The sequence below is a fragment of the Macaca nemestrina genome, chromosome X (genome assembly GCF_043159975.1).
Source record: "Macaca nemestrina isolate mMacNem1 chromosome X, mMacNem.hap1, whole genome shotgun sequence".
In the NCBI taxonomy this organism is placed as follows: Eukaryota; Metazoa; Chordata; class Mammalia; order Primates; family Cercopithecidae; genus Macaca; species Macaca nemestrina.
Window position 1 is genome coordinate 86562945 of NC_092145.1, and position 27618 is coordinate 86590562.

At 37.3% G+C, this 27618-nt stretch overlaps 1 protein-coding gene and 1 pseudogene across 3 annotated transcripts in view; one reads left to right on the forward strand and one right to left on the reverse strand.

Annotated features, from left to right (window-relative positions):
• Nucleotides 1–27618, forward strand: part of LOC105476688 (oligophrenin 1) — a 368226-nt gene that overhangs the window by 274605 nt on the left and 66003 nt on the right. For all 3 annotated transcript variants that reach the window (XM_011732840.3, XM_011732841.3, XM_011732839.3), the window contains exons 16-18: nucleotides 14783–14867; nucleotides 20592–20650; nucleotides 21830–21935. In XM_011732840.3, coding sequence (XP_011731142.1) covers nucleotides 14783–14867; nucleotides 20592–20650; nucleotides 21830–21935 — 250 coding nt within the window. The remainder of the gene's footprint in view (nucleotides 1–14782; nucleotides 14868–20591; nucleotides 20651–21829; nucleotides 21936–27618) is intronic.
• LOC105476719 (akirin-1 pseudogene) lies at nucleotides 375–12980 on the reverse strand (annotated as a pseudogene).

The window sequence follows — 27618 nt, forward strand, 5'->3', positions numbered from 1 at the left end:
CCTCCCAAAGTTCTGGGATTACAGGTGTGAGCCACAGCGCCCGGCCAAGCCAATGTTTTTAACCATAATTGTCATGAATTAAAAACAGAATCCCCAAGATCAAAAAAAAAAATTGCACTATACAAATAATAACTTGAAATATACATACACACACTCTCATACACACTTCTTACAGAACTGTGCTTGGGGAAGTTCCATTTGTTGAGTGCCACTGAAGGCATATTTTGCTAAACTGCTGCTCCAGGTATTTTTGTTTAGAAAATCTATCACAGTAGGGCACAGCTGTTTACTGGATGAGCAGAAAAGGAAGATATGCTTGTGGCAACCAAAAAGTTTTAAGGTCTTTCAAGTTGTATAAAATGGACCTGCAGAAATGTTTAAGTATTCTCAGGATGCAAAGTTGGAGCTGAAATGTGTTATCAAACCAGTTGCAAAAAGTGTACAGCAGGCATCTCTTGAGGTCAAACCTGGTACCCAGATATGTGACAAAGCTTCAGGACACATGGCTTGTTGGCCTTGTCCCATATCGTTGCATAATCTGATCATGTGTGGATTTCGCAAAAGATTCCTTCATATTGTTCTGCTAGTTTGGTATTGAGGATTTGCTCACAATCCTCCTGAATCTTATCTTCATAGTCTAAGACATGCTCACATATTATTCCAATTTGTCAGAGGGTAAATGTGGGCTGGTCCTTCTTCATCCATGAGGAACCTGGAGAGCTAGGTGCTATGAGTGCTGAGGAGTGAGGTTGACTTTCTGAAGCACAAGCTTCACTCTGATTAAGAACAATTTCTAAATGTCTCCACCTCTGATAACGACTATATTCAGTTTTGTGTTCTGAAAAATTTGCTCTGGAATTGTAAGGCGCCGCTTGCTGCCGGGTGGGGCGGGCTGCTGCAGACTTGGCGGTGGGGTCTGTGTCTGAAGCGGCGGCGGCAGCTTGGCGTCGGGGCCTGAGGCCCAGAGTGGGGCCGGGGCTTCGGGGGAGCAGGGACTCAGCAGCTTAGTCCCGAAGTCCATGGGCCGCTTCAGCGTCGCCCGGTTCGCCAGGTCGCTGAGGGGCCAGGGACCGGGAGTGGACTCGGGGGTAAGTGCGGCCTAAGCTCCGGCTCCTCAGTGGGGCTTGCCAGCCAAGCCCTATTGTTTCCTTTTCTATTGAGATCCAAAGCCAATCCTTATTATTTGTGTATTCTGTATTGGTGAATTTTCCTAGCATTTAAATTTATTTGTCACCCCTGGTATATTTATACTTCCTTGTATATTTCTTCTTTTTTGATAAAGTTAGGTTATGGCTTGTCTACTTTGTTAATTTTTTCAAAAAATTGTGGTTTTAGCATTAGATCTGTTTTTCTATTCTCTACCTCATTAATTTATGCCCTTATGTTGCTATTTTCCTTTCTTTTCGTTTGCTTTGTTGTTTCTTTCGCCTTTTTAGCTAAGAATGTAATTCATTTTTTAATTTTTATTTTATTGATGAACATATTTAACTTAGTGAATTTTCCTTTAATCGCCTCATTAAATGTATCCCACAGATTTTGATATGTAGTGTTTTCATGATCATATTTTAAAGACATTCTGTGATTTTAATTTGTATTTCTTTCTTTAAAGAATTATTTAAGAGAAAGCTTATAATTTTCCATGCGGAATGGACTTAAAAAGTGATTTTTAGCTTTTTTGTAGTATTATTATTAGACAATGTTTATAACATGTCAACTTTATGGAACTTACTGATGTTTTCTTTGTAACCTAATATATGATCACTTTTTGTGAGTGTGTCATGTGCAACTGAGAAGTGTAGCCTCTAGTACCAGGGCATAAAATTTGATATATATCTGTAAGATTGTTATTTAGGTCTTCTACATCTTTACTTATTGTTTATCCACTTGATTTGTTGTTTAATGAAAATGATGTGTTAAAGTTTCTTATTTTTAGTGTGCTTTTATATACATCTCTAGTATTTTTGCTTTATAAAGGTGGTGGCTGTATTACTTGATGCACAGATATTCATGTATCTTTATTTGGAGAATGGCTTTTAGCATTTAAAGTGTTCTGTGTGGCTGGGTGCAGTGGCTTGTGCCTGTAATCCCAGCACTTTTGGGAGACTGAGGCGGGCAGATCACTTGAGGCCAGGAGTTCAAGAATAGCCTGGCCTAAATGGTGAAACCCCATTTCTACTAAAAATGCAAAAAATAGCGGGATGTGGTGGGCGCCTGTAGTCCCAGCTACTCGGGAGGCTGAGGCATGAGAATCACTTGAACCTGGGAGGCGGAGGTTGCAGTGAGCCGAGATTGCACCACTGTACTCCAGCCTAGGCCACAAATAAAAGTGTTCTTTGTTTAATTTAATGCTTTTTGACTTGAAATCTATTTTGTCTGATATTGATTCCATTTGCCTGGTAGACTTTTGACCATTCCTAAATTTTCCTCTTTTGCTTCACATTCCTTTAAACTTCCAGTCTTCACAGGGTATCTCTCCCTTATTTTTTGCCACTTTTTCTCTTACAAATGATACCTTTCAAAGTCTGCCTTTTGAAGACTGCATAGAAAGCTCTTCCCCAAGGCTCTAATCTACCAGTTTGTCATTATTTTTGTGCTTTGTGTGGACTTTGTCTTTCTGGTTGTGATTTCAGATTAATCTTAGGCTACTAGCCCCTTCTTTTCTCATTAACACTCCTGTTTCAGCGTTGTCCTTGCTCTCTGGAAAGACTTGTGAGTGATAGCTTGCTGGGATTTCTTTTTTTTTTTTCTACTTACAATTTAATATTTAAGTATTTTATTATATAGGTGTTTTCTTTCTTTTTGTTATGTGAAGGGCATGGCTTTATGTACTTTTATGTTGTTCTGGTGGCTCTATATTGTTTTGTAGAGGATGTGTTTGGAAATTTTGATTTACATAGTCACCATTGTCTTAACATAATATTTTCCATAGGGTTAAAAATACTTTGTAAATATATTTTTTTATTGTTATACTTTAAGTTCTAGGGTACATGTGCACGACATGCAGGTTTGTTACATATGTATACATGTGGCATGCGTAAATATTTTAATAGCTATATGATACTATGATACAAAAATATACCAATAATTTTTCCAATAATTTCCCTCTTTAGCATGTTAGTTTTTTTCCTTTTACGTGATGACATATTTGTGCATAAGTTAATTCCACTACATACTTCGGGTAGATTTACCAAAATATAATTTTTGCCTCAAGGTTATAAATATTGTTAATAATCTTGACATAGTTTGAACACAGGGAGAATCAATTGGCATATGGATATATATTAAGCTGCTAACTAGGGTAGCCTCTATCCTTTTTTCAGGTAGCACCTTTCTCTTTTACATATATATCATGAGCCTGGCCTGAAATAGCTAGTAGGTACCAGTGTGGCTATTTCTGGTGTTTACAGCCAGCATCTCTGTTGAGTGATAGAACTTTGTGCCAATACTAGTTATTAAGTATTTGGAGATCTTCCACCTCCACAGATTATAACATTTGTTATTCTGTGGTTAGATTTTCTTTACTTAGGGCACACACTTGTCTTATATTCAGTGATAACAAGAGGACAAATGGCCTTTCTTTCAGCTGTCCTTTAGTCTGGCATCCCTGGGTTTTATAATTGAAGAAGAGGGGTGATGTTTAAGAGCCTAAAATACAACTGGCAAGACCTTAACTTGGAGAAACTAATCAATCCTCACATTAGTCATTACTGCTTTCGTGGCTTATGTCAGAGCGTGATGGGCTTATTTCTGCCCACGCTTTCTGTTAGTCACTTGTTTTTCCTCTCACTTGATCTGTTTTATCAACTGCAATTAATCAAAGCTGGGCTTACTATTCATGCAACTAGATTTTTCTCAGTAATATTATATTATCTACCATTTCCTGAATTAACTGAGACACTCTGACATGATCTGTGTACTTTAGGTGAGCCATTGTAACTTTCTGTAGTTGTTTTGTTTGGTTTGCCTCTGAATGTAAAAATAGCATTGTGTTCTCATTTGAGAGTGGTGGTTAGAATCTTTACCAATATATTTTCTATGGTTATTTTTACTTTCAATCTTTTTATTCATCACATTACATGGTAGATGGCTTAGCAATATTTATACAGTAATTCCACAAACCAGCCTCATCCTAGAATCACCTTTGAGACATTATTATTTTTTTAAATACAAACTGCCAGGCCTCATCATGGACCCAATGAATTAATCTCTTGCATTGGGATCCAGAGATCTGCATTTTAAACATCTGCCCAAGTGACTGTCATGCAATTTGGTACCTGACTGTAGACTTATTTTTGAGATGCAAAGTTTAATGCATACCCAACCAAATCATGACCCCAGTGCAGCTCTTAAGTGGTCATCTCTGTGCTAGTTTTTAGAGCTTGTCACCCTTGCTGTATATATATGGCATGCTCCAGGGTGCATTTAAAGCTTTATTTTCTCCATATGTTTAGAAAGTCATTCCTTAACCCAATAACCTATTAAAATTCACTTATGTTTTATTTGTATTATTTAGTGGTTGTATTTTACATTTTATCTCCTCCATGCACTTGAAATTGAATATGTTGTTTGGTTGTGAAATAGAGATCTAACTTATTTTTTCCCAAATAGTTAATTTTCTATGTTCCATTTTTTGAACAATTCTGCTTTTTTCCCACCAATTTAAAATGCTGCTTTTATTGTACATTAAGTTCTTACATTTATACGATGGTCTTATCCTGAGCTTTCATTTTTTCCACTGGCCTAACTATTCTTATACTACTATGACCATGCCACATCATTAATCATTTTCCTTTTGAGTAGCACAAAGTTTCCACAATTACTGTTTAAAAACTGTTTCACTCATTTTGCTAGTTTATTATTCCATGTAAACTTTAGAATTATTTTATCACATTCCAGAAAATTAGCTTGTTGGCATTTTGACTGCAATTATACTAAATCTATTAATTAATTGGAATCAAGTTGACAACATGCAATATTTAGTCTTTCTATCCAGGATCACAAAATTTTGTTTTTCATTTACAGAAGTATTTTTGTGTGTAATACTTTTATTTATATTATTTCTGAGACTTAAATAAATCACTCTCTCTTCTCTCCTCTGTCTCCCACACACATACACATACAGTGCCACTATTTTTTTCTATTATAATTTTGAGGTGTCTATTACTGATATATAGGATGCTTATGATTTTTATATCTTCATTCACTGACCAGGAATTTTAACAAGCTTTCTTGTTAATGTTAAAAACGTTATCAATAGGTCTAAGCATGGTGGCTCATGCTTGTAATCCCAGCACTTTGTAAAGCCAAGCGAGAGGATCTCCTCAGCCCAGGAGTTCTAGACCAGCCTGGGCAACATAATGAGACCCCATCTCTACAAAAATTAAAAGTACAAAAATTGCTGGGCATGGTGGTGCGAGCCTATAGTCCTAGCTAGTTGAGAAGCAGAGGAATGAGGGGCCCTTGAACCCAGGAGTTTGAGGCTGCAGTGAGCCATGACCACACCATTGCACTGCAGCCTGCGTGACAGAGTGAGACCCTTTCTAAAAAAACAAAAACAAAAAAGTATCAGTAGTTTCTCTTGCATTTTTCAGTTAGACAGTTATATGATAGGTAAATAATGATTATTCTATCTCCTTTCCAATGGGTTTGACTTTTCTGTTTTTGTTTCTTTTTAAAATTACATTGAGAATCCAGTTCCTCACCACCTTTGCTGTTCATTACACTCAGTGAAGAGTTTATTTTTTTAATTTATTTATTTATTTTTTATTATTATTATACTTCAAGTTCTAGGGTACATGTGCATAATGTGCAGGTTTGTTACATATGTATACTTGTGCCATGTTGCTGTGCTGCACCCATCAACTCGTCAGCACCCATCAACTCGTCATTTACATCAGGTATAACTCCCAATGCAATCCCTCCCCCCTCCCCCCTCCCCATGATAGGCCCCGGTGTGTGATGTTCCCCTTCCCGAGTCCAAGTGATCTCATTGTTCAGTTCCCACCTATGAGTGAGAACATGCGGTGTTTGGTTTTCTGTTCTTGTGATAGTTTGCTAAGAATGATGGTTTCCAGCTGCATCCATGTCCCTACAAAGGACACAAACTCATCCTTTTTTATGGCTGCATAGTATTCCATGGTGAGTTTTTTAAAAAAGTATCAGGACTCACCTGAATCAGAGATTCTGCTTTACCTGATGTAGGGGGAAGGTGGGTATTGTCATTTTTAAAAGCCTCTCAGATGTTTCTAGAAGCTGTGTTTGAGAATCATTGTTCTAGACACTCTGACCAAATGATAAGTAGTACTAGTGATAGCAGACATCCTTTTCTGGCTTCTGATCATAAGCTTCTAGTATTGCACCATTAATGGTGATATGAGCTGATCATTTGCGATTGACTCAATGGTGTGTTGGAGGCAGCTGGTACCTGCTCAAAAGGTGTAACTGTACACATATTTTCCCAACTTTACATTCATTGACATTATGTTGATCACTTCAAATCAGCCATGGTTGATTCACATGGAAATTGACAAATGCTAAAATCAGCACTCTCCACCTTCTGTGTCGACCTGTTCATTATTTACCAGCACATCACAGTAAATCTTTATTAGCTTAAAGAAGTATTCTTTAAAAAAAAAAAAGTATTCTTTTATTATTACGCTAAGAATAATTTTTGTCCTTCGTTATCATTTGTATTTCATTGCAGCTACCTTTTAATCACATTGTCATCTTCTATCAGCCGAGTTCTAAAACCTTGTGTTTCTCACTGTAAATGCTTTTTTCCAGAGGGATTCCTGTATTCTGATTCTTCAGAGAGTTTTCCTTCTATTAAACTACACTGACTTTTCCTAAACCTAATAACTCTTTTTATGGAGGAAACTTTTTTTCTTCTTCATCCTCCCTCCTGCTACCCTTCCTGTCCTCTGATACTCACCAATCTGCTCTCTATCTTCATGAGATCCACAGACCTAAGAACTTGTTTAGTTTGTTCTTTTGATTGGTTTATAGACAAGCAAGAGTCAAATTTGAGTTTGTAAGATATCAGCGTGAGTTCTTGCATAAAAATTTCAGATACAAATGAGTAAAAAAATTAAAAAATCTTCCAATAATCACTGCTGTGGTGAGCCACGGATTCAGAAGGTAGGGTGTTTGGGTGGAAAAGAGTGGTTCACAGTGGACAACCTAGAGGAACAGATGGGCTGCATGTTCTTCAGGTAATCCTGTATGAATACTGTCTTGTCACAAAGATGTATGTAAGAATTACAGACTATGGCCGGGCACAGTGGCTCACGCCTGTAATCCCAGCACTTTGGGAGGCCGAGGCTGGCAGATCACTTGAGGTCAGGAGTTCAAGACCATCCTGGCCAATATGGTGAAACCCCACCTCTACTAAAAATACAAAAATTAGCTGGGTGTGGTGGCACACACCTGTAATCCCAACTACTCAGGAGGCTGAGGCACGAGAATCACTTGAACCTGGGAGGCAGAGGTTGCAGTGAGCGGAGATTGCACCACTGCACTCCAGCCTGGGCAACAGAGTGAGACTGTCTCAAAAAAAAAAAAAAAAAAAAGAATTACAGACTATAAAGCTGGAATTGCTATTCTCTGAGAAGTAATTATAATGTACAAATCATCGTCTAGTCAGATGAATGTAGACCAACATGCTATACAATCAAGCTGAAATTGGAGTTGACAGTGTCTTATGAATATTAGGGATCCTAACAGACACATGGCTAAATTGATGTTTACTTTCAATGAGAATGGAACAGGCCTTGGGCAGGGCCATGCTTTTTCTATACCCAGATTTTTGAGGGGTTTTATCCTGAAGGGATAATGAATTTTATCAAATGCTTTTTCAGTATCAATTGAAATTCTTATATCGTTTTTGTCCTTCATTTTATTGATATGATGTACTGTATTGATTTATTTGTGTATGTTGAACCATCCTTGCATCCCTGAGATAAATCCCACTTGGTCATGATAAAGGATTTTTAAAATTTGTTGAATTTGGCTTGCTAGTATTTTGTTGAGTATATATATATATATCAGTGGTCATGGCCAGTAGTTTTTTGTTGTTGTTGTTGTTCATTTGTTTGTTTGTTTGATGTATCTTTGTCTGGTTTTGGTATCAGGGTAATATTGGCCTTGTAGAGTGAGTTTGGAAGTACTCCTTCCCACTCTATTTTTTCAGAATAGTTTGAGTAGGTTTAGTATTAGTTCTTCTTTAAATGTTTGGTAGAATTCAACAGTAAAGCTATTGGGTCCCAGACTTTTCTTTGCTGTTAGACTTTTTATTATGCCTTCGATCTTGTTCCTTGTTATTGGTCGGTTCAGGTTTTGGATTTATTCCTGGTTAAATCTTGGTAGGTTGTGTGTGTCTAGGAATTTATGAATTTCTTCTAGTTTTCCCATTTATTGGCATATAGTTCCTCATAGTAGCCACTAATTACCCTTTGATTTTCTGCAGTATCAGTTGTAATGTCTCCTTTCTCATCTCTGATTTTATTTATTGGTATATTCTCTCTTTTTATCTTAATCTGGCTAAAGGTTTGTCAATTTTATGTATCTTTTCAGAAAACCAACTTTTTGTTTTATTGATCTTTTTGTTTTATTATCATGTCAAATTCATTTTATTTCTGCTCTGATCTTAATTATTTCTTATCTTCTACTAATTTGGAGTTTGGCTTGCTCTTGCTTTTCTTGTTCTTTAAGATGAATCATTAGGTTATTTGAAGCTTTTCTTTTTGATGTAGGCATTATAGCTCTAACCTGCCATCTTAGTACTGCTTTTACTGTATCCCATAGGTTTTAGTATATTACATTTCCACTATCATTTGCTTCAAGAAAATTTTCAGTTTTCTTCTTAATTTTACCATTGGCCCACTGATCATTCAGGAGGATATTAATTTTCATGTGTTTATATAGTTCCCAAAGTTCCTCTTGTTACTGATTTCTGGCTTTTTTTTTTTTTTTCCATTGTGGTCAGAGAAGATGCTTGATATTATTTCAGGGTTTTTGAATGTTTTAAGACTTGCTTTACGGGTGGGTGCAGTTGCTCACGCCTGTAATCCTAGCACTTTGGGAGGCTGAAGTAGGCAGATCGCTTGAGTCCAGGAGTTCGAGACCAGCCTGGGTAGCATAGTGAAACCCTGTCTTTACGAAATGTTCAAAAAATTATCCAGGTGTGGTGGCACACACTTGTAGTCCCAGCTACTAGCCAGGGCTGAGATGGGAGGACTGCTTGAACCTATGAGGCCGAGACTGCAGTGAGCCACTGCATTCCAGCCTGGGTGGTGGAGTGAGACCTTGTCTCAAAAAAAAAGACTTGTTTTGTGACCTAACATATGGTCTGTCCTTGAGAATGTTCCATATGCTGAGGTGAAGAATGTGTATTCTGTAGCCATTGGATGAAATGTTCTGTAAATATCTACTAGATCCATTTGGTCCATAGTGCAGATTAAGTCCAATGCTTGTTTGTTGATTTTCTGTCTGGGAGATCTGTTTAATGCTGAAAGTGGGGGTGTTGAAGTGTTTAGCTATTATTCTATTGAAATCTACCTCTCCTTTTAGCTCTAATAATATTTATATGTTTGGGTGCTCCAGCATTGGATGTATTACATTTAAAATTGTTATTTCCTCTGGCTAAATTGACCCCTTTATCATTATGGGGTCATAATGATCTTCTGAAGATTTAAAGTACTGAAGGAAAAAAAAACTTTTATTGTAGAATAGTATATCCAGTGGAAATGTCCTTCAAACATGAAAGAGAAATAAAGAAAGAAATAAATATGGAAGGTCATATTTCCCGACAAACAAAAGCTGAGGGATTTTATCAATACGAGATCTGTCCTATAAGACAGATGATCTTCTTTGTCTCTTAAAGTTTTTGTCTTGAAATCTATTTTTTCTAATATAGGTGTAGCTACTCTGTTCTTTTTTGGTTTCCATTGGCATGGAATATCTTTTTTCCACCCTTTTATTTTCAGTCTATGTGTGTCTTTACAGGATAAATGTGTTTTTTGTAGGCAAGAGTCTAATTATTTTATCCATTGAGCTACTGTATGTCTTTTGATTGGAGAGTTTTTTCCATTTATATTCAATGTTATTATTGATAAGTAATGATTTACCCCCTCCCATTTTATTATTTGTTTTCTAATTGTTTTATGGTCTTGTCTTCCTTCTTTTCTTTCTGTCTTTTTAGTGAAGTAGATTTTCTCTAGTGGTATGATTTTAATTTCTTACTTTTTATTTTTTGTGTATCCATTGTATCTTTTTTGATTTGAGGTTATTAAGAGGTTTGCAAATTCTCTCTTATAACCCATTATTGTAAACTGATGCCAACTTATGACTGATAGCATAAACAAACAAGGAAAAAGAAAACTAATAAAAACTTTACACCATAATTTTTTCTGCCCACTTTTCAGTTTTTTGTTGTTTCCATTTATGTCTTATAGTACTCTCTATGTCTTTAAAAGTTGTTGGAGTTATTATTTTTTATTGGTTAATTGTTTAGTCTTTCTACTTAAGAGAAGTTGACACATTACAGTTATGGTGTTATAATATTCTTTGTTTTTCCGTGTACTTGCTATTACCAGTGAATTTTATATCTTCAGGTGATTTATTAGTGCTCATTACTGTTCTTCTCTTTCTGAATGAAGTACTCTCTTTAGCATATCTTGTAAGATAGATCTGCTATTGATGAAATCTCTCAGCTTTTGTTCGTCTTGGAAAGTATTTTTCCTTCATGTTTGAAGGACATTTTCACCAGATATACTATTCTAGGGTAAGAGTTTTTTTCTCCTTCAGCACTTTATGTCATGCTGCTCTCTCTTGGCCTGTAAGGTTTCCACTGAAAAGTCTGCTATCAGACATATTTGAGCTCCTTTTTATGTTACTTGTCTCTTTTCCCCTTGTTGCTTTTAGGATCCTTTTTTTTTATCCTTGATCTTTAGGAATATGATTATTAAATGCCTTTAGATATTCTTGTTTGGGTTAAATGTCTCTGGTGTTCTATAACCTTCTTGTACTTCAAAGTTGATATCGTTGATACTATCCCATTGAATAAGCTTGCTACCCCTATCTCTTTCTCTACCTCCTCTTTAAGGCCAATAACTCTTATATTTGCCCTTTGAGACTATTTTCTAGATCCTGTAGGCATGCTTCGTTGTTTTTCATTCTTTTCTCTTTTGTCTCCTCTAAATGTGTATTTTCAAATAGCCTGTCTTCAAGCTTATCAATTCTTCTGCTTGATCGATTCTGTTATTATAAGGTTCTGATGCATTCTTCTGCATGTCACTTGCATTTTTCAACTCCAGAGTTTCTGCTTGATTTTTAAAATTATTTCAATGTCTTTGTTAAATTTATATGATAGAATTCTGAATTCCTTTTCTATATTATATTGAATTTCTTTGAGTTTTCTCAAAAGAGCTATTTTGATTTCTCTGTCTCATATGTCACATACCTCTGTTTCTCCAAGACTAGTCTCTGATGCCTTATTTAGTTCATTTTGGAAGGTCATATTTTCTTGAATGGTCCTGATGCTTGTGAATGTTCATCTGTTTCTGGGCATCGAAGAGTTAAGTAGTTAGTGTAGTGTTCTTAGTCTGGGCTTGTTTGTACTTGCCCTTCTTGGGAAGGCTTTCCAGATATTTGAAAGGACTTGAGTGTTTTGATCCAAGCCATATCTGCATTAGAGAGCATCCCATACCCAGTAATTCCGTGGTTCTTGCAGATCTGTAGTAGTACCACCTTGACGGTCTTGAATAAGATCTGGAAGACTTCTCTGGATTACTAGGCAGAGACTCTTGTATTCTTTCCTTACTTTCTCCTTTTACTTTTTAAGTCCACTTTTACTTTTCCCTCTACTTTTCTGAAGCAGAAGGAGTCTCTCCCCAGAGCTACCACAGCTGGGAATGTGTTGAGTCATACTTGAGGCCCACAAAATTTCATCTAAGGCCCAATGAGTACTATCTGGGTTTTGCTTCTGGTTATTTAGGGTCCAAGGGTTCTTTAGTCAGCATGTGATGGGTCCTGCCAACACTGGGTTCTTCCATTCAAGGCAGTGGGTTCCCTTCTGGCCCCAGGTGTGTGTAGAAATGTCTGGGAGCTAGGGTCTGGAAAAGGGGCCTTAGGACTCTGATGAGTGCCCTAGGGTACTGTGGCTGAGCTGGTATACAAGATGCAAGACAAAGTCCTCTTTACTCTTGTCCCCTCTTTTCCTCAAGCAGAAGGAAGGGGTCTCTTTTGGAGCCTTGAGGTGTGCTGTATGGGGTGGTGCAAGGACTCCCATAGCCACAGTAGGTTGCATGCCTCCCAAGTTCACTGGCTCTGAGCCCAGTTCAACACTAGGACTAATGTAAGAGTTGCAGTCCTTGTGGCTTAGAGTGCTCTTCAAGTTTATTTAGGGACCCAGAGCACTTTAACCTGCCGTGTCAAGGCTTAGAACTGGGATGTGTGATTCCCCTCTAGCTAGGGCTGGTTTAAATGTTTCCTGTGTGGGTTGTCCTTAGCTGAGTTCAGCCTGATTTTGCTTTCTTCTGTGTGACAGGGTAGCATGGGATTCAATGCAGTGTCTCACAACTACTGCACTCTCTCTTTCTCAAGTACACATATTCCAGTATCTGTTTTTTGGAAAAATTTTTGCTCATATTTTCTTACCCATTTTTTACTTGGGTTATTTGTTTTCTTGTTATTTAGTTGTTTGAGTTACTTCTATATTTTGAATATCAGCCCCTTATCAGATTTATGGTTTGCCCTTGTTTTTACCCAATCCGTGGGTTGTCCCCTCACTGTGTTGTTTCCATTTCTTTGCAGAAGCTTTTTAGTTTGGTGCAATTCCATTTGTCTATGTTAGCATTTGTTGCTTGTGCCTTTAGAGTCTGATCCAAGAAATCATTGCCTGGACAAATGTCATGGAGCTTTTCACCTATGTTTTCTTGTAGTAGTTTTATGGTTTCTGGTCTTACATTTAAATCTTTATTCATTTTGTGTTGATTTTTGTACACACTATAAGATAGGGTCCAATTTCCTTCTGTATGAGGATATCCAGTTTTTCCAACACCATTTACTGAATAGAGTATCCTTTCCCCGTTGAGTGTTCTTGGCACCTTTCTCAAAAAATCAATTAACTCTAAGTACTTGGGCTTATGTCTGGATTTTCTATTCTGTGCCATTGGTTGATTGGTCTGTTTTTATGCTAGTACTATGCTGTTGTGATTATAATAACTTCATAATATATTTTGAAGTCAGAGAGTGTGATACCTTCATGTTTGTTCCTTTTGCTAAAGCTTGCTTTGACTATTCAGGGTGTTTTGTCATTTCATATGAATTTTATGATTATCTTCTATTTCTGTGAACAATGACCTTGGAATTTTGATAGGAATTGCATTGAACCCAGAGAACGCTTTGGGAAGTATGGACATTTTAACAAGATTAGTTCTTCTAATCCATGAACATGGACTATTTTTTCATTTATTTGTGTCTTCAGTTTGTTTTATCAGTGTTTTATGGTTTTTAGTGTAGCAGTTATTCACTTCCTTTACTAAATTTATTCCTAAACTTTTCTTTATTTAATACTATTGTAAATGGGATTGTTTTTGAAATTTTTTTCAAATAGTTCATTGTTAGTATATAGAAATGCGACTGATAGAGGCTAAACATTACTCTGATGTTCTTGTTTTTGCCGCCTCTGTTATTTTTGGTTTTGCCTAAAGACTTAAATATCATCTGAGAAGCACAATTCTTTTAGTCATATTTCCGTAGTTACATATGAGCCCAGTTGATACGGTGGTAAGGTGTCATGGGTGGGGAAGTCTTCTATAAGATTATGTCTCTTTTAGTGAGCTGTGCCCCTGGCCTGTGACTTACTTAAGTTCTTCTCAGGATTTTTTTTTCCCCTCTTGGGAGAGACTAGAAGGCAAATTGGGTCTGGAATTTGGTATTTCCCTTCACTTCGTTCGCTTAGGTTCTGATAAAACTGCAGGAGGTTATGATCTGGTAAAAACAGTTTCTCTTGAGGGAAGACCTTTTTAAGAAGAAGAGAAGGGTCTGTGAATATTTTTAAATGACTACTTATCTTTCCCCACTGCTGGAAGCATGGGGGGATTTTTCACCATCAAAACTTGATAGGACTCCTGTAGGTAAAATTCACAAAAGCGTGGGAGCCCCTTTTGGACTGGGTGCCATTGGAGTTTTTACCGCTCAAACCCGAACATATTAAGCCTTAGCAATTTGTAAATTACAGGTTAGGTTATCCTATCCCAGTGCTGGTTCCCAAGGAGTTTTCTATTCCTGTGCTTCTGTTACAATAAGGGATTGCATTGGGAGTTATACCTGATGTAAATGACGAGTTGATGGGTGCAGCACACCAACATGGCACAAGTATACATATGTAACAAACCTGCACGTTATGCACATGTACCCTACAACTTAAAGTATAATAATAATAAATAAATTAAAAAAAAAAGATTTGGTTCTCTCTATCTCCTCACCTCTGGGGACAGCCATTTACCCTATGACCCCAGTTATCTGATGAATCTAAGAAGAGTTGATTTTGTTTGTTCAGTGTTTTCTTGTTGTGCGAATTGGATAGATTACTTTCTTATTCCTTATATGGTAGGCCAGAATGCAGTCATGTTTTTGAAACATCAAAGATTTGCTTCTTCTAAAGTTTTGATCTCTTAAAAACTACTTAGGGTAATATACTTTGTTTTTCTTTTAAAAGAGGGAAAATGTAAGATTTTTTTTGATGATTAACTTTTGGTTTTTGTTTACTTTTCTCAAATAGATCCTAAATGCCCAGGAGATGTTGATTTTCATAATAGTGACTGGGACATTAAGACAATCACCAGTTCCTTGAAATTCTACCTCAGGTATGCCTGATTTGAATTGGTAGTTTGCTTTTCATAGCTGGTGAAATTTCTCTGGGTGTTGAGTGGAGTTAATGTGGTCTCAGTTCCAGGAGGCTGGATAGAATTGCTTAAGAAAAAACATGTGAAGATGATTTCTGGCCAAGAATGTGCAAAGACTGTTTTTTAAATCTGAGAGTTTAAAGCAAGAGAAGCATAAAAATAATAGAATTGTTATTGAAAAAAGGCTAAAAAGATTATGTTCAAAAATCATGCACTTGAAATAACTGAATATGTTTTGCTCTTCACAGATAGAGTGATGTCATGATGGATTCACTAGTAGAATCAGGAGCTGGGACTATTCAGGGTGGCTAACATGTTTTAGAGGATAATACCCATTTTGAAACATCAAATTGCATTGGGGCAAAAATGGTCTATATATGTGATGTGCTACGTATCATGTATTAATCCAGATAATGGAAATAAAAACCAAGAAAATACAACTGTAATAATGTTGGAGCTAAATGAACTGTCAGCAGTATGGAAAGAAGTTAGCTCACCAACAAAATTTGGGCATGTGCAATATTGATGAATATATTATTCAGTTTATTGGCATAAATTTATATTATGCAAAAGGTGTTTGAGACATATATATTTTTAAACACATTGATTTCTTACGACTCTTTATGTCTCATAGTATGTATCGTGCTTTATGTGCGAAAGCCTCTTCTTTTCAATGGTTGTGCTCTTGAGCCATTAAGATTGATACATAAGCTCTGGGAAATCTCACTAATCCAAAATAGATTGGGTTTCAGATATTACTGTTAAATGTTTTGCTACTGTAGCATCATCTTAGAGCTTTCCATAAACTTGAATGTTCTTTCCAGGAATATTTCTCCTGCATTTGCTGATGAAGAAAATAACTGTTATTGGAGGGTTTATTCTATACTAGGCTGCAGCTAGTTGTTTACACTGATAGTGTCATTGTTTTCTTCTCCCATTAACCGAGTGTACTAGGTGGTACTTGACTCACTTTGCAGATGGGGAAACCAAGGTGCACCACTTTCTCCATTAAGTATTAGCCATGGTCCCAGCTTGTATTTTTTAAATCTAAGTGTCTCTGACTTATAAGGCCCCTGGCACTGGGGCATCTTCTTCTCCTGCCCCCTATCCCAGGAGCTTTGGCCTTCTTTGAATGGCTTGGTAATTCAGTAAAGACAGAGAGCAATCTGTTATGAACACTTTAAGAAGGCTTGTTGTGATGAGAATAGTGGGAATAAGTGATTCTGTATCTGTAGCTTCCTTCAAAGGAGTCTCAACATTTTCTTAGATTTGTAAGGCCTTCCCCACATTGCATTATTCCCAGCTCATCCTATAATAGGCAGTGTGGCCCTTTTCAAAGATGAGAGGGTCCAACCTGAAAGTGTGAGTGGGCAGCACCCCCAGTAAGTGATATTTGTTCTTGAGACTCATCCATGGTTCTGTAATATACACCAGCCAGTAAATACCCTTTAGAGTTCTCAAAGATAGCTGTGTTCCAGGGCAGGTCTCCACCCTCTGTTCTAGGTAACTAAATCACCCCTTATCTCTAACCTTTCAAGAGAAGTCCTCTAGCGATCATCCCTTCTCTCTCCTCTATTTTTATCCTCTCTCATTCAACTGGCTCTTTTTCCCAGCATGTAATTATGCTCCAGCCACATACATCTTTAAATCACTAAATGATTCAGTAAAAATATCCTGACTGCTTACTCTGTGCCAAGTGTGATGTTAGGCACTAGGCAGTTGTGTATAGATATGGTCTCTGACCTTAAAGAACTTATTCTAGTAAAGGGGACAGTCAGAAGACAAATAATCATACAAATGTAATAAACTCTAATAAGTACTCTGAAGGAAAGTTATAATGTGCTATGAAGGCATTTAATAGGAAGATGTCACCCATTTTGGTTTAAACTGAGGTTTGAACTGTAAGTTGGAATCAACTAAGTGGGAGTTGGGCTCCAGACAGAATATGCGAAGACTTGAGGCGGGAGGGAGGAAGGCCCCTTCAAGAAACTACATGAATCAGTATAGGGGGAGTATTGAGTGTAGAGAGGGAGAGAGAGGTATGTAAGGGCCATATCATTCAGGGCTTTAAAGGATCTTTTAAAAATTGGGGTCTAAATTTATCTTAAAAGTAATGGGAATATATTGAAAGATTTTAAACAAGAGGTGCATACTGAGATTTGTATTTTGAAAAAAAAAAAGTATGGCGATTAGATTACAGTGATATAAAATGGGCAGAGGTGTGTAAATCAGCAGGCTATGGCTGTCTTCCAGGCAAGAGATGATGCTCATGCTTGGACTAGGGAGTAGCAGTAGATATTCCTAGAAGTAAGCATATTCAAGAGATTTGGGAAGTAAAATTGATGAGTTGGATATGAGGATTAGGGATAGGGAGACAAAAAGGTGACTTCCATGTTTCTGGCCCATACAACCAAATGATGGTCATGCATTTACTGATTTGAGAAACACAAGAAGACTAAGTTTGAGGGAGGCAATAAGTTGGAATTTGGTTATATCAAATTTGGGTACCTTTGAAGAAATCAGGGCACAATATTAAGCAGGCAATTGAATACATAGGTCTGAAACTCAGTGATGAGCTCATGGCTTGAACTAAAATTTGGTGATCATTAACCATACAGATGATAGTTAGAGCCAGGAACTTAAACAAGATTGCCTAATGAGATACTTTACCCCTTCTGAGTGAGGACTAAGCTCTGATTTTTTTTTTTATCTTGCCCAAATTCCTTTCTAAGGGGTTTGGGGAGTCGTGCCCTCCAAGCCATAAATTCTCATCAGATGGATTTTATTTAACCCTGTATATCATGACTTACTTTCCATCTGACTCTGGCATAACACAGGAAAAAAATGAAAATGTTTTACCCCAAAATACATTTTCTTGCCATACCTTGAAATTGCCCTGCAAAGTCTCTTGTGGGAAAAATCCACATTCTATAGAGAATCCCCTTCCCCCATTGTTTTCCTTCATTTCTTTCCAGATCCAGTAGATAATCAACTAAGAGCCAGGTGCCCTTTTAGGTCTAATAAAAAACATTTTAAAACCTGCTCTCTCTAAAGTCTGGTATCTGAGAGATTCCTCTGCACAATAAAACTTGGTCTCCACAGTCCTTTGTCTTAACCTGAACATTCCTTTCCACTGATCCCAGGTCGTCAGATAAACTCAACGAATTGTCAACCAGAAAATGTTTAAATTTCCCAACCAGAAAATTTTAAATTCCTCAAAGTGGGAAGCCCCCCATTTTGAGTTGTCCTGCCTTTCTGAACCAAACCAGTGTATTTCTTAAATGTATTTGATTGATGTCTCATGCCTCCCTAAAAACATATAAAACCAAGCTGTACCCCGACCACCTTGGGCACAAGTTCTCAGGACCTCCTGAGGGCTATGTCACAGGCCATAGTCACTCATATTTGGCTCAGAATAAATCTCTTAAAATATTGTACACAGTTTCACTCTTTTTGTTGACATCGGCCAAGCTTCTGTGTCAAGTAATATACACTCCCAGTCTGTACTTCTTAACTCCCCAGTTCCTTCTTAACTCGTTGTAATCTAACTCTTACCCCCTCTGCTCCAGTGAAGCTGCTTTTGCCAGGGTCACCAGGGATATCCTCAATGCTGCACACAAAGCACAGTTGTCAGTCTTTACCTTACTTGACCTTTTTGTAACATTTGAAGTTGTTAACAAGCCTTCCTGGATACTTTCTTCTGTTTTGGATTCTGCTGAATCACTTGCTTTTTGTTTTTCTCTAACCTCTGGTCATTTTTGTCAATGTCCTTTATGGGCTTTCTACTTGGTATTTTCCAGGGCTCTCTACTTATTTTACTATAGTAGAACGACTGAAAACTGAAATATCTACAGGGACCAGGAAATAAAACTGAGTGAAGTAGACTATTTTCGTATTAAACACTTTGCACATTGAACCTTTATTTGCATGACAAGCCCTTTGTTTACATACAAACAGCAGTGTTGTTTACTTCTACAAAGAACCAATAGAGCCAGATCTTTGCATTTTTCGACAGAGACAGGGGATATGGATTTGTATATGAAATATCTCATTTTAAAATATTTTGATAATTGATTCAATTCCATTTCACTATTATACACTGTGCTGGGCAAAGAAGAAATATCAGAAGGCCTCATGTAGCTGTTTGACTGCCAGTTTGCCAGCTCCCCTGGAGAAGTGGCATCTGTTCTTGTGGTTTCGTCATCTGTTCTCTAGGTTCCTGATTTTCACATCTGCTTCTCTAATCTAGCAGAGCCCTGCATCCAACTTCTTAGTAGACATCTCCTTCCTGAGGCTTCCCTGACTTAGCATCTCTACTTCCCTCTTAATCAACTCTTTTTCTCTTCATTCACCCAAACCAAATTGCTCCCTCGCCATCATACCCAATCAAAGAAGGAGTTCTTTCTTTAATATTTTTCAAAACACTCTCCTCACCTATTCTTTCTATGCTTTGTCACCCAGGCTGGAATGCAGTGTTGTGATCGTGACTCATTGCAGCCTTGCCCTCCCACCACACCATTCTCTCTCTCAGGCTCAAGCAGTCCTCCCATCTCAGCCCCTTGAGTAGTCTGGACTACGGGCACGCACCACCATGCCCAGTTACTGTTTTTATGTTATTTTTAAGAGGTAGGGGTCTCATTAAGTTCTCCAGACTGGTCTCGAACTCTTGGGCTTAAGTGATCCTCCTGCCTTGGCCTCCCGAAATGCTGGGATTACAGATGTCAGCCACCACGACTAGCCCCTCTGTTTGTCTTTTATTATCTTTTGCTTGGATTACTACAGTAACAACAGTGGCAGGCAGTATAGTATAGTAATTAAGAGCATGGACTCAGGAGACAGACTTCCTGCTTCTACCACTTATTAGCTGTGTAATTTTGGATGAGTTTTTAACTTCTCTAAGCCTCAGTTTCCTCATCTATAAACTGGGAATGGTACCTACCTCACAGAGTTGATGTGAGGTTTAAATGGGTTAATATATGTAAATCACTTAGAGCAGTACAGAGTTTGCTTTTCTTATAATTATTAGTTGATTATTTACTTCCTCAGAGCCACCTACCATGTACCTTTATTTTATCATCATACTTGTCCCACTGCATTACAAGTTTTGTGTATGGTGCTCTTTTCTACTAAACTATTATCTCCTTGGAAGTTTGGACTGTTTCTTTTCATCTCTGGATCCCCAATACCTGGCACAATGCCAGGTACAAGTAGATGCTCAATGTGTTTTGACTAAATGAGTAAACCCATTTGAGCCTGAGTTTCCTCCTCCCATAAATGGGGATTTGGATAACTGCTCCGCCTCACAGGATTATTGGAAGAATCAATTGGGAGGACAATTGCAAAAGCACTTTGGAAGTTCTAAGGATCTATCAAATTGTAAGGGATTCATGGTAGCATTCAGAATGGGTCCCCTCTGGAATTTTGTGGGACTGATTTGTGCCTCTTTTCACTTTTGTGAGCTAGTTGGAGACCTTGCTAGAGGGCTCAGCCCATGCTTTTGCAGGTCTTTTGTTGAATTACTAGCAACTTGGACTCCCCTGAGGAAGCTTCAGGTGAAGAGAAGAATGTATATAATCCCACTAAGCTGTAGGGCTCAGGAACTTCAGCCTTGCTGTCCCCAGAACTAAGAATCCAATACCCAGCTGCTTTCTTCCCAAAGCAACTGACAATTTTCATTCATTTCAGGAATCTTTCTGAACCTGTCATGACCTATAGGCTTCACAAAGAGCTGGTCTCTGCTGCCAGTAAGTGTTTGTGTTACTAATTAACTGTGTTGTCCTAGTTTCTTAATGTGTACTGTAATAAGCCTTGAAAATTGTTTGAGGGGAAGTGATTGAGGGCACAGAAACCTAAAACACATACACAAATTTTACTCAACTGCCAAATGAAAGTATTCTTGCTTGCTGTCTAACTCAAGAGTTCTATTATTTTTCATAATTAGTGTTACTTAAGTAGGCTTGAGAAAATTGGTTAACTTGAGGGTTGTGATGAATATAAAGACTTTATTTATATATGTATTCATTGCCTCTTCCATCAGAACAAGAACATTGGCTCACATTACCAGGGGACAGCAAAATGGTTACACGACAGTTGCCGTTTCAACTTCCTTCAGCATTTTGCCTGTTCAAATGCTTTTCTATTGTGTTGTGAACCATTGTTCTTAATCTGCTAGTGCCAGCATCAGATTTTCTAGATGAGAAAACTGAGGGAGAGGACGTTAGTACATAGGAAATAAGGCATATAGAATTACTCCCAAAAGTTGGCAATTAAAGAAGCATTGAAAGTTTTGGCTGAGGCCACTGTGTGAGTGCCCCTCCCCACCTCAACGTGGAGGTTCTGCATCATATTCTGTATCATATCCTGTGTGGTGTAGAGGAAAAAGATTCAAGGGACTTAACATCATAATGGGTCTTTGTTCAAACAAGGGAGCTTTGTTCTTTACTTCTGAGCTCTCAGTGATTTTAACAGGAATCCAGAGGCAACAGCACACTTCTTAGTACCACAAGGAAGGTGGATGGGAATAGGCTTCCAGCTGGAAGTTTATCTGTGAGACTTCAGGAACAACCTGCTGTGCCTGAAGTTCTGACTCCCTCTGAGACAATCTTCTCTTCTCATCCTTCTTTTCTATCTTCTGTTTTCTACATCTTTTTAGACCTGTTTCTTTGTGTGTGTTTTTTTCTCTCTCTCTCTGCCTTTTTTCTTTCTCTCTCTGTGTCTTTGTCTTTGTTTCTGGGTCCTTAATTTTTATTGTATTTCAGTGCCTATTTATCTCTGTCTCTTTTCATCTCATTGATTATCTCTCTGTCTCTCTGTGTCTCTGGTTGTCTTTCTCCAAATCTGTGTGTGTGTGCATATATATGTGAGAATTTGCTCAATCCAGTTGCCCAGAAAGCCAAACCATTTTTCTTACCCTTCTCTCTCAGAGTCTGATAACCTGGATTACCGCCTAGGAGCTATTCACTCCCTGGTATATAAGCTACCAGAAAAGAACCGAGAGATGCTGGAACTTCTGATAAGACACTTGGTCAAGTAAGTAACTGCTGGATTTTCAGAAAAAGTTTCTATTAGACAACTGTCCCGTGTGGTTGGACTACACAGAAGCTTCCTCTCAGCTCTTTCAGCCCCAGCCCTTAAGTGCTTCCTTAGAAGGCTGAATGCTCTGTGAGGAAGGCTGTTTTGCCTTGACTCATGTACATATCCTCTTAGAGTCATCATGCATGTGGGTTGTCTCAGTTGAAAGGTAACAGCAAGGTAGATTGGGCTTTGCCGTCAGATGAGCCTGGTGTTGAATTGAAGCTCTCCAACTTGTTTGCTGTGTAATCTTAGGCAAACCTCTCTGAGTTTGTTTGCTCATCTGCACAATCCCTATAATGAAGACCAGTTGTGTGGATTAGGATGAACACAGGTAAAATGCATGTCACATGAGAGGCTCTCAAGAAATGGGACTTTTTGTTAAGATTCTGGTCAACTTCTTGCCCTGGTGTGGCTGGCAGTAGCAGACAGCGGGATCCTGGAGAATAGTCCTGGTGACAGGCACTGAGATAAGCAGGTGAAAGGGGCACATGTGTCCCACAGTGGTGCTTCCTGGCCAGAGGATTTAATATTGTGAATCAAGATGAATTTACTTGGCTTAAAAAAAGGCAGAAAGCATTCTGTCCAGGAACCAGCAGACCTGGGCTCTAGTTTCATTTCTGCTTTCTGCTATTAGTTCATTTTGTGACCAGGGACAGGTCACTCTTAAGGCCTCTCTTGGTATGTTAAACAGTAAAAAAAAAGTGAAAATAAGTTTAAAAAATTGTAATGTATTTTAAGTGTATATATTTAGCAAATGCAGTTGTCTGCATACTCAAAAGATGCAGTAATGATACATTTTAACCTCATTTGGAGAGGCTCTGAAACACCTCAACTTGAGGCCTTTAATGAAGGTGAGTTTCCAGGTTAATGACTCTTTTGGCCTCCCCCTGTAATAAATCCTGAGTGCTTTGCCTATCTGGACCTTGAGTTTTCCTATTATATGTGAGATCTCCAAGATCTGATTCAGCTCTGACTTTCAAAGACTGTTTTCTACACTTCTATAGCAAATGAATATTGTGGATACTGATGTAGATAATAAGCAGAATTAAGAAGAGAGGATGGCTTTCATATTTATTGCCAGTGTTTGTAATTTGAGCTAATAGAGAACATTAAGAGGCTTCTGGTCTCCAGAAATTAGTTTGTGGTAATCTCAGTAAATGTACAAAAATCAGCAAAGAAGCTATTTGCATGTTAATTTAAAGTTGCCCTGGAGGAGTCTTTGAGTCCAAGTTCCAGATCTGTCACAAATATGCTGTGTGACCTAGAGAAAGTTCCTTCCACTCTCTGGCCCACAAGTTTGTGCATCTATAACACGAAGGGACTGAAGCAGTTGATCTCAAAGGGTTTTTTCAGCTCTGACTTTCTGAGAGTCTCAACATGTGACAAGAGCCAAGGACTCAATTGAGGATGCCCTTGCTTAGTGAGCGTCAGGGTGCCTGCTTCTATCTGCCCAAAGGCTGGCTGCTTGGCTTAGTTTAAGAATCTTAGTCCTCAAAATCTTGAAATCAAAAGAAGACATGAACAAATGGATCACAGAAATAGAATGGCAAATACTCTTAAATATGTGGTAATATGCTGAAGCTCACTCATAGTAACAAAAACACAAACTAAACCTATACTGAGCTACCATTTATGGACAAATCCTAATGCTTATTAATGAGACTATGGGGAAACTGTCCTCCAATACATTTCTTGTGTTAATGCAGTACGGTTCCAGAAGAGGGGATTTGACAATACCTAACAAATCTAAACATTTGGTTATCCTTTGACCCAGCAAAACAGGGTAAAACAGGGTATATGATATTTGAGCTTTTTTTTTTTCTTTTTTTAAGGCATATACTCTAAAGATACACCTCCACAAATACAAACAACACATGCACAAGGTTTCTCATTGCAGCACAATTTTCAAAAGCGAAAGATCGGAAACAACACAAATATCTGAAAATAGGGCACTAGTCGAGTAAATAAGGATGTATTAAACAATGTAGTATTATGCAGTAATTTAAGAAAAGAATGAGGAAGATCTCTATGAACTTTGTTTTGTAGTGATTTTCTGGGATATATTACAATTTTCCAGCACATAAAACAAGCAATAACATAAAAAATTTCAAGCTATAAAACAAGGTTTATAATTTGCTAGCTTTTATTTTGTAAGAAAAAAGAGGAAAATAAGAATATGTAAGAATACACACACGTTTAAAAAATTTTGTCAAATGAAGCATACACTAAGATAAATGTTAAAAAACTAATGACTCCAAAAGTTAAATGTAGAGTTGTCATACATCCAGCAATTCCACTCCCAGGTATATACCTAAGATAAATGAAAACATGTGTCCACACAAAATCTTGTACACAAATGTCCATAGCAGCATTATTTCATAGTTGTTGAAACGTGGAAACAACCCAAATGTCTGTTAACTAACGAATAGGTAAACAAAATGTGGTATACAGGCAATGGAATATTATTCAGCCATAAAAAGGATGAAGTACTGATACATGCCACAACATGGATAAACACCAAAAGCATTATGCTAAGTGAAAAAAACAAGACACAAAAGTACATATATGATTCCATTTATATGAAGTGTTCAGAATAGACAAAGCTATAGAGAAAGAAAGTAGATGAGTTGTTGGCAAGGTCTGGGAAGTGGGGGTGTGAGAAGTAATGGGGAGTAATTGATAATGAGTATGAGGTTTCTTTTTGGAATGATGAAAATGTCTGAAATTATATAAAGGGTGACAGTTGCACGGTTCCGTGAATATACTAAAAACCGTTTAATTTTAACCTTTAAAAAGGTGAATTTTATGATATGTAAAATATATTTCAATAAATGTGTTATAAAAATAAACTAATAAAAGTGGTTATTATAGTGGATAGGTGTGGTAAGTAGGGAGGAGGGGATAGGGATAAGAGCTAGATTCCTCTGGGTATACCTCCTTATATACTTATGACTATTAAGCCATATTAATGTTTTACATATCCAAAAAATAAAATTAAATCAAAAATTATGAACCATAAAACTGAACACCAATAAAAGCAAATGAATTTAATGAACCTAAGTGTTTATCAACTTGATAGCATAATTACAGAGAGAAAGCAATTATTTCAACTAACGTGTCAACACAGTCCTCTGACTCATCCTTAATGAGATGTACTCTAGAAACAAGAAAAGCAAAATTTTAAGCATCACTCAGTAGGTTTATTAATAGTAGTAATATAATTTAACTTGAAACACACACATACATCTTATAAAGATAAAGCAAAAAAGTAAATATGTTAATGTTATCACAAGCTAAGCCTTATAGTATACAAAAGAGATACAGATATAAAATTAAAGACATGAGGAAAAATTTTTTAACATTAAAATTAAATTAAGAATGTTAATATGAATTCATGATTTAAAGAGAAAGCAACAAGAAGAAAAGACTTTATTCACTGAATCAGTCTTGAAGGAATTCTACCCAAAAAGAAGTGAATACACTTAGTACCCAGTTTTTTGTTTTTAAATAGCATTTCCTTTTCAAAGGAATCAGGGGTGCTTAGAGAAATGGCTGATTCCATGTCTGGAGCAAGGAAAATACAAGGTTAGTCTTGGATAAACAGTACCACCAAGCAAGAAAGAACGGAGTCACACTAATAGTGTCATAATAGTGTCATGTCCAGAGGATGTAGAAACCTTGAAAGGGCTGACACCGATGATGTTTGAGTCAACCTGAACATCACTAACGATAAATAATGTATTTGATTATTACATGTTGAAAAACAAAATTCTTGTAGGTAGGTAGAGGAAGGAAAGCTTTTTATTGCAGAAAGAATACCAGCTAATAAACATAGGACGAATGACAGAATTAGAAAAATCATTAGTTTGCTATCTAAGTGGTCTGTTTTAGACATGAATCAAAACTGTTGGGTAAAAGAGTATTGAGGAATAGGATGTTCACATTATTCCTGTGTATTACTGACAAGTTACTTACTAATCACAAATAAAAAACAATGTATCTTTACAATGAACCTGTCTGGCAGACACCACCTTAAGTAATCGATCAAAGTTAGCATCAGTAATAATGGAACAGGCCAAGCGCAGTGGCTCAGGCCTGTAATCCCAGTTCTTTGGGAGGCTGAGGCGGGTGGATCACCTGAGGTGACAAGTTCGAGACCAGCCTGACCAACATGGTGAAACTCCGTCTCTACAAAATTACGAAAATGAGCCGAACATGATGGTGGGTGCCTGTAATCCCAGCTACTCTGGAGGCTGAGGTGGAAGAATCACTTGAACCTGAGAGGCAGAGGTTGCAGTGAGCTGAGGTTGTGCCATTGTAAATAATGGAACAAACCACTTATGTACCTCCTAAGTAGATATAATAAAAATTATAATACATAAACTGTGAAATATTTTTGCCAAAAATATGTAGCTTGAATCATATTAATTCTTTCCAGTTTGCAGGAAATAAAAAGTATAGAAAAACACAGAGTATTTGACAGTCTATAAAGCTTTTGAAAAGGCTTGGACTTTTCAAAAAGTCAGTGTTGTGGAAAAAAGTGGTAGAGGTACTGTTGTACATTAAGAAACTAAATAAACAAACAAATGCAGTGTAAGAGCTTTGATTGGATCCAGATTTGAAAAAGGCAGCTATAAAAGACTTTTTCCCCCATAACATTTGAGAAAATTTGAATATGGACTAGATATTAGATGATATAGAATTATTGTACATTTTCTAGATGCTAACATGTTATTGTGGTTTTGTAGGAAAATGTGCTTGTTCTTTGATGATGAATGCTGAAGTATTTAGGGTTGAAGCAATTTACTTTCAGAGGATTAAGAAAAAATATAGACAGAGTAAAAGCAAATGTGGCAATATGTTAATTTTTGAGTCTAGGTATAGACAGTATGTGTCCTCCTGGTACCACTCTTTCACCTTTTTTGTATGTTTGAAAATGTTTATAATGAAAATTGTAGGGAAATGTAAATAAAAAATACGCTTAGTTTCAATGGAGAAATTTGCGCAGAAGAAGAAAATTCATGTGTTTTTCAAATGCACATAATTATCCTGCCTGCCGACTGCTGCTTTCATCATCTATATGATGAGTACATCTATGCCTTTTTACTGTGTTTCCACTGCCAGCCTGTTTTCCAGGCTAATAACAGGCAGACCCAAACTGACCTCAGCCAATTTGAGGTTCTCAATTATCCAGTTCTTTTTGGTTAATATCTGGAGCTTCTATTAGTCAGAAATAGGAGAACTCTAAGGTCACCTCCCTGGCAATCTTACTGCTAGTGGAATATTACAATGGAAGCAAGCTCCGGGCTTAATTCTGCCATTCTTATAGCTATTTATCAGCAGGCAGACGAAAAAAGACTTGAACAACCTGTTCTGCAAACTCAAATGAAGTCCCAGCTCTCTGTCCTTTCAGATGCCCTGACAACATCTTGGATGAAAGGTTCACTGGAGGCAGATAAGATTGGAGTCAGGCAATAAAATCCTACCATCTAGTACCCCTTTGTAACCTTAGGCCTGGGCTACTATTCTGAAGGGTATGGGTTATTAGGCTTACTAGATTCTATTTACTTTTGTAATAATACTTCTCTTATTTGAGATGCAATACTGTACACTGTATAAATTACAAAATATTTAAAAA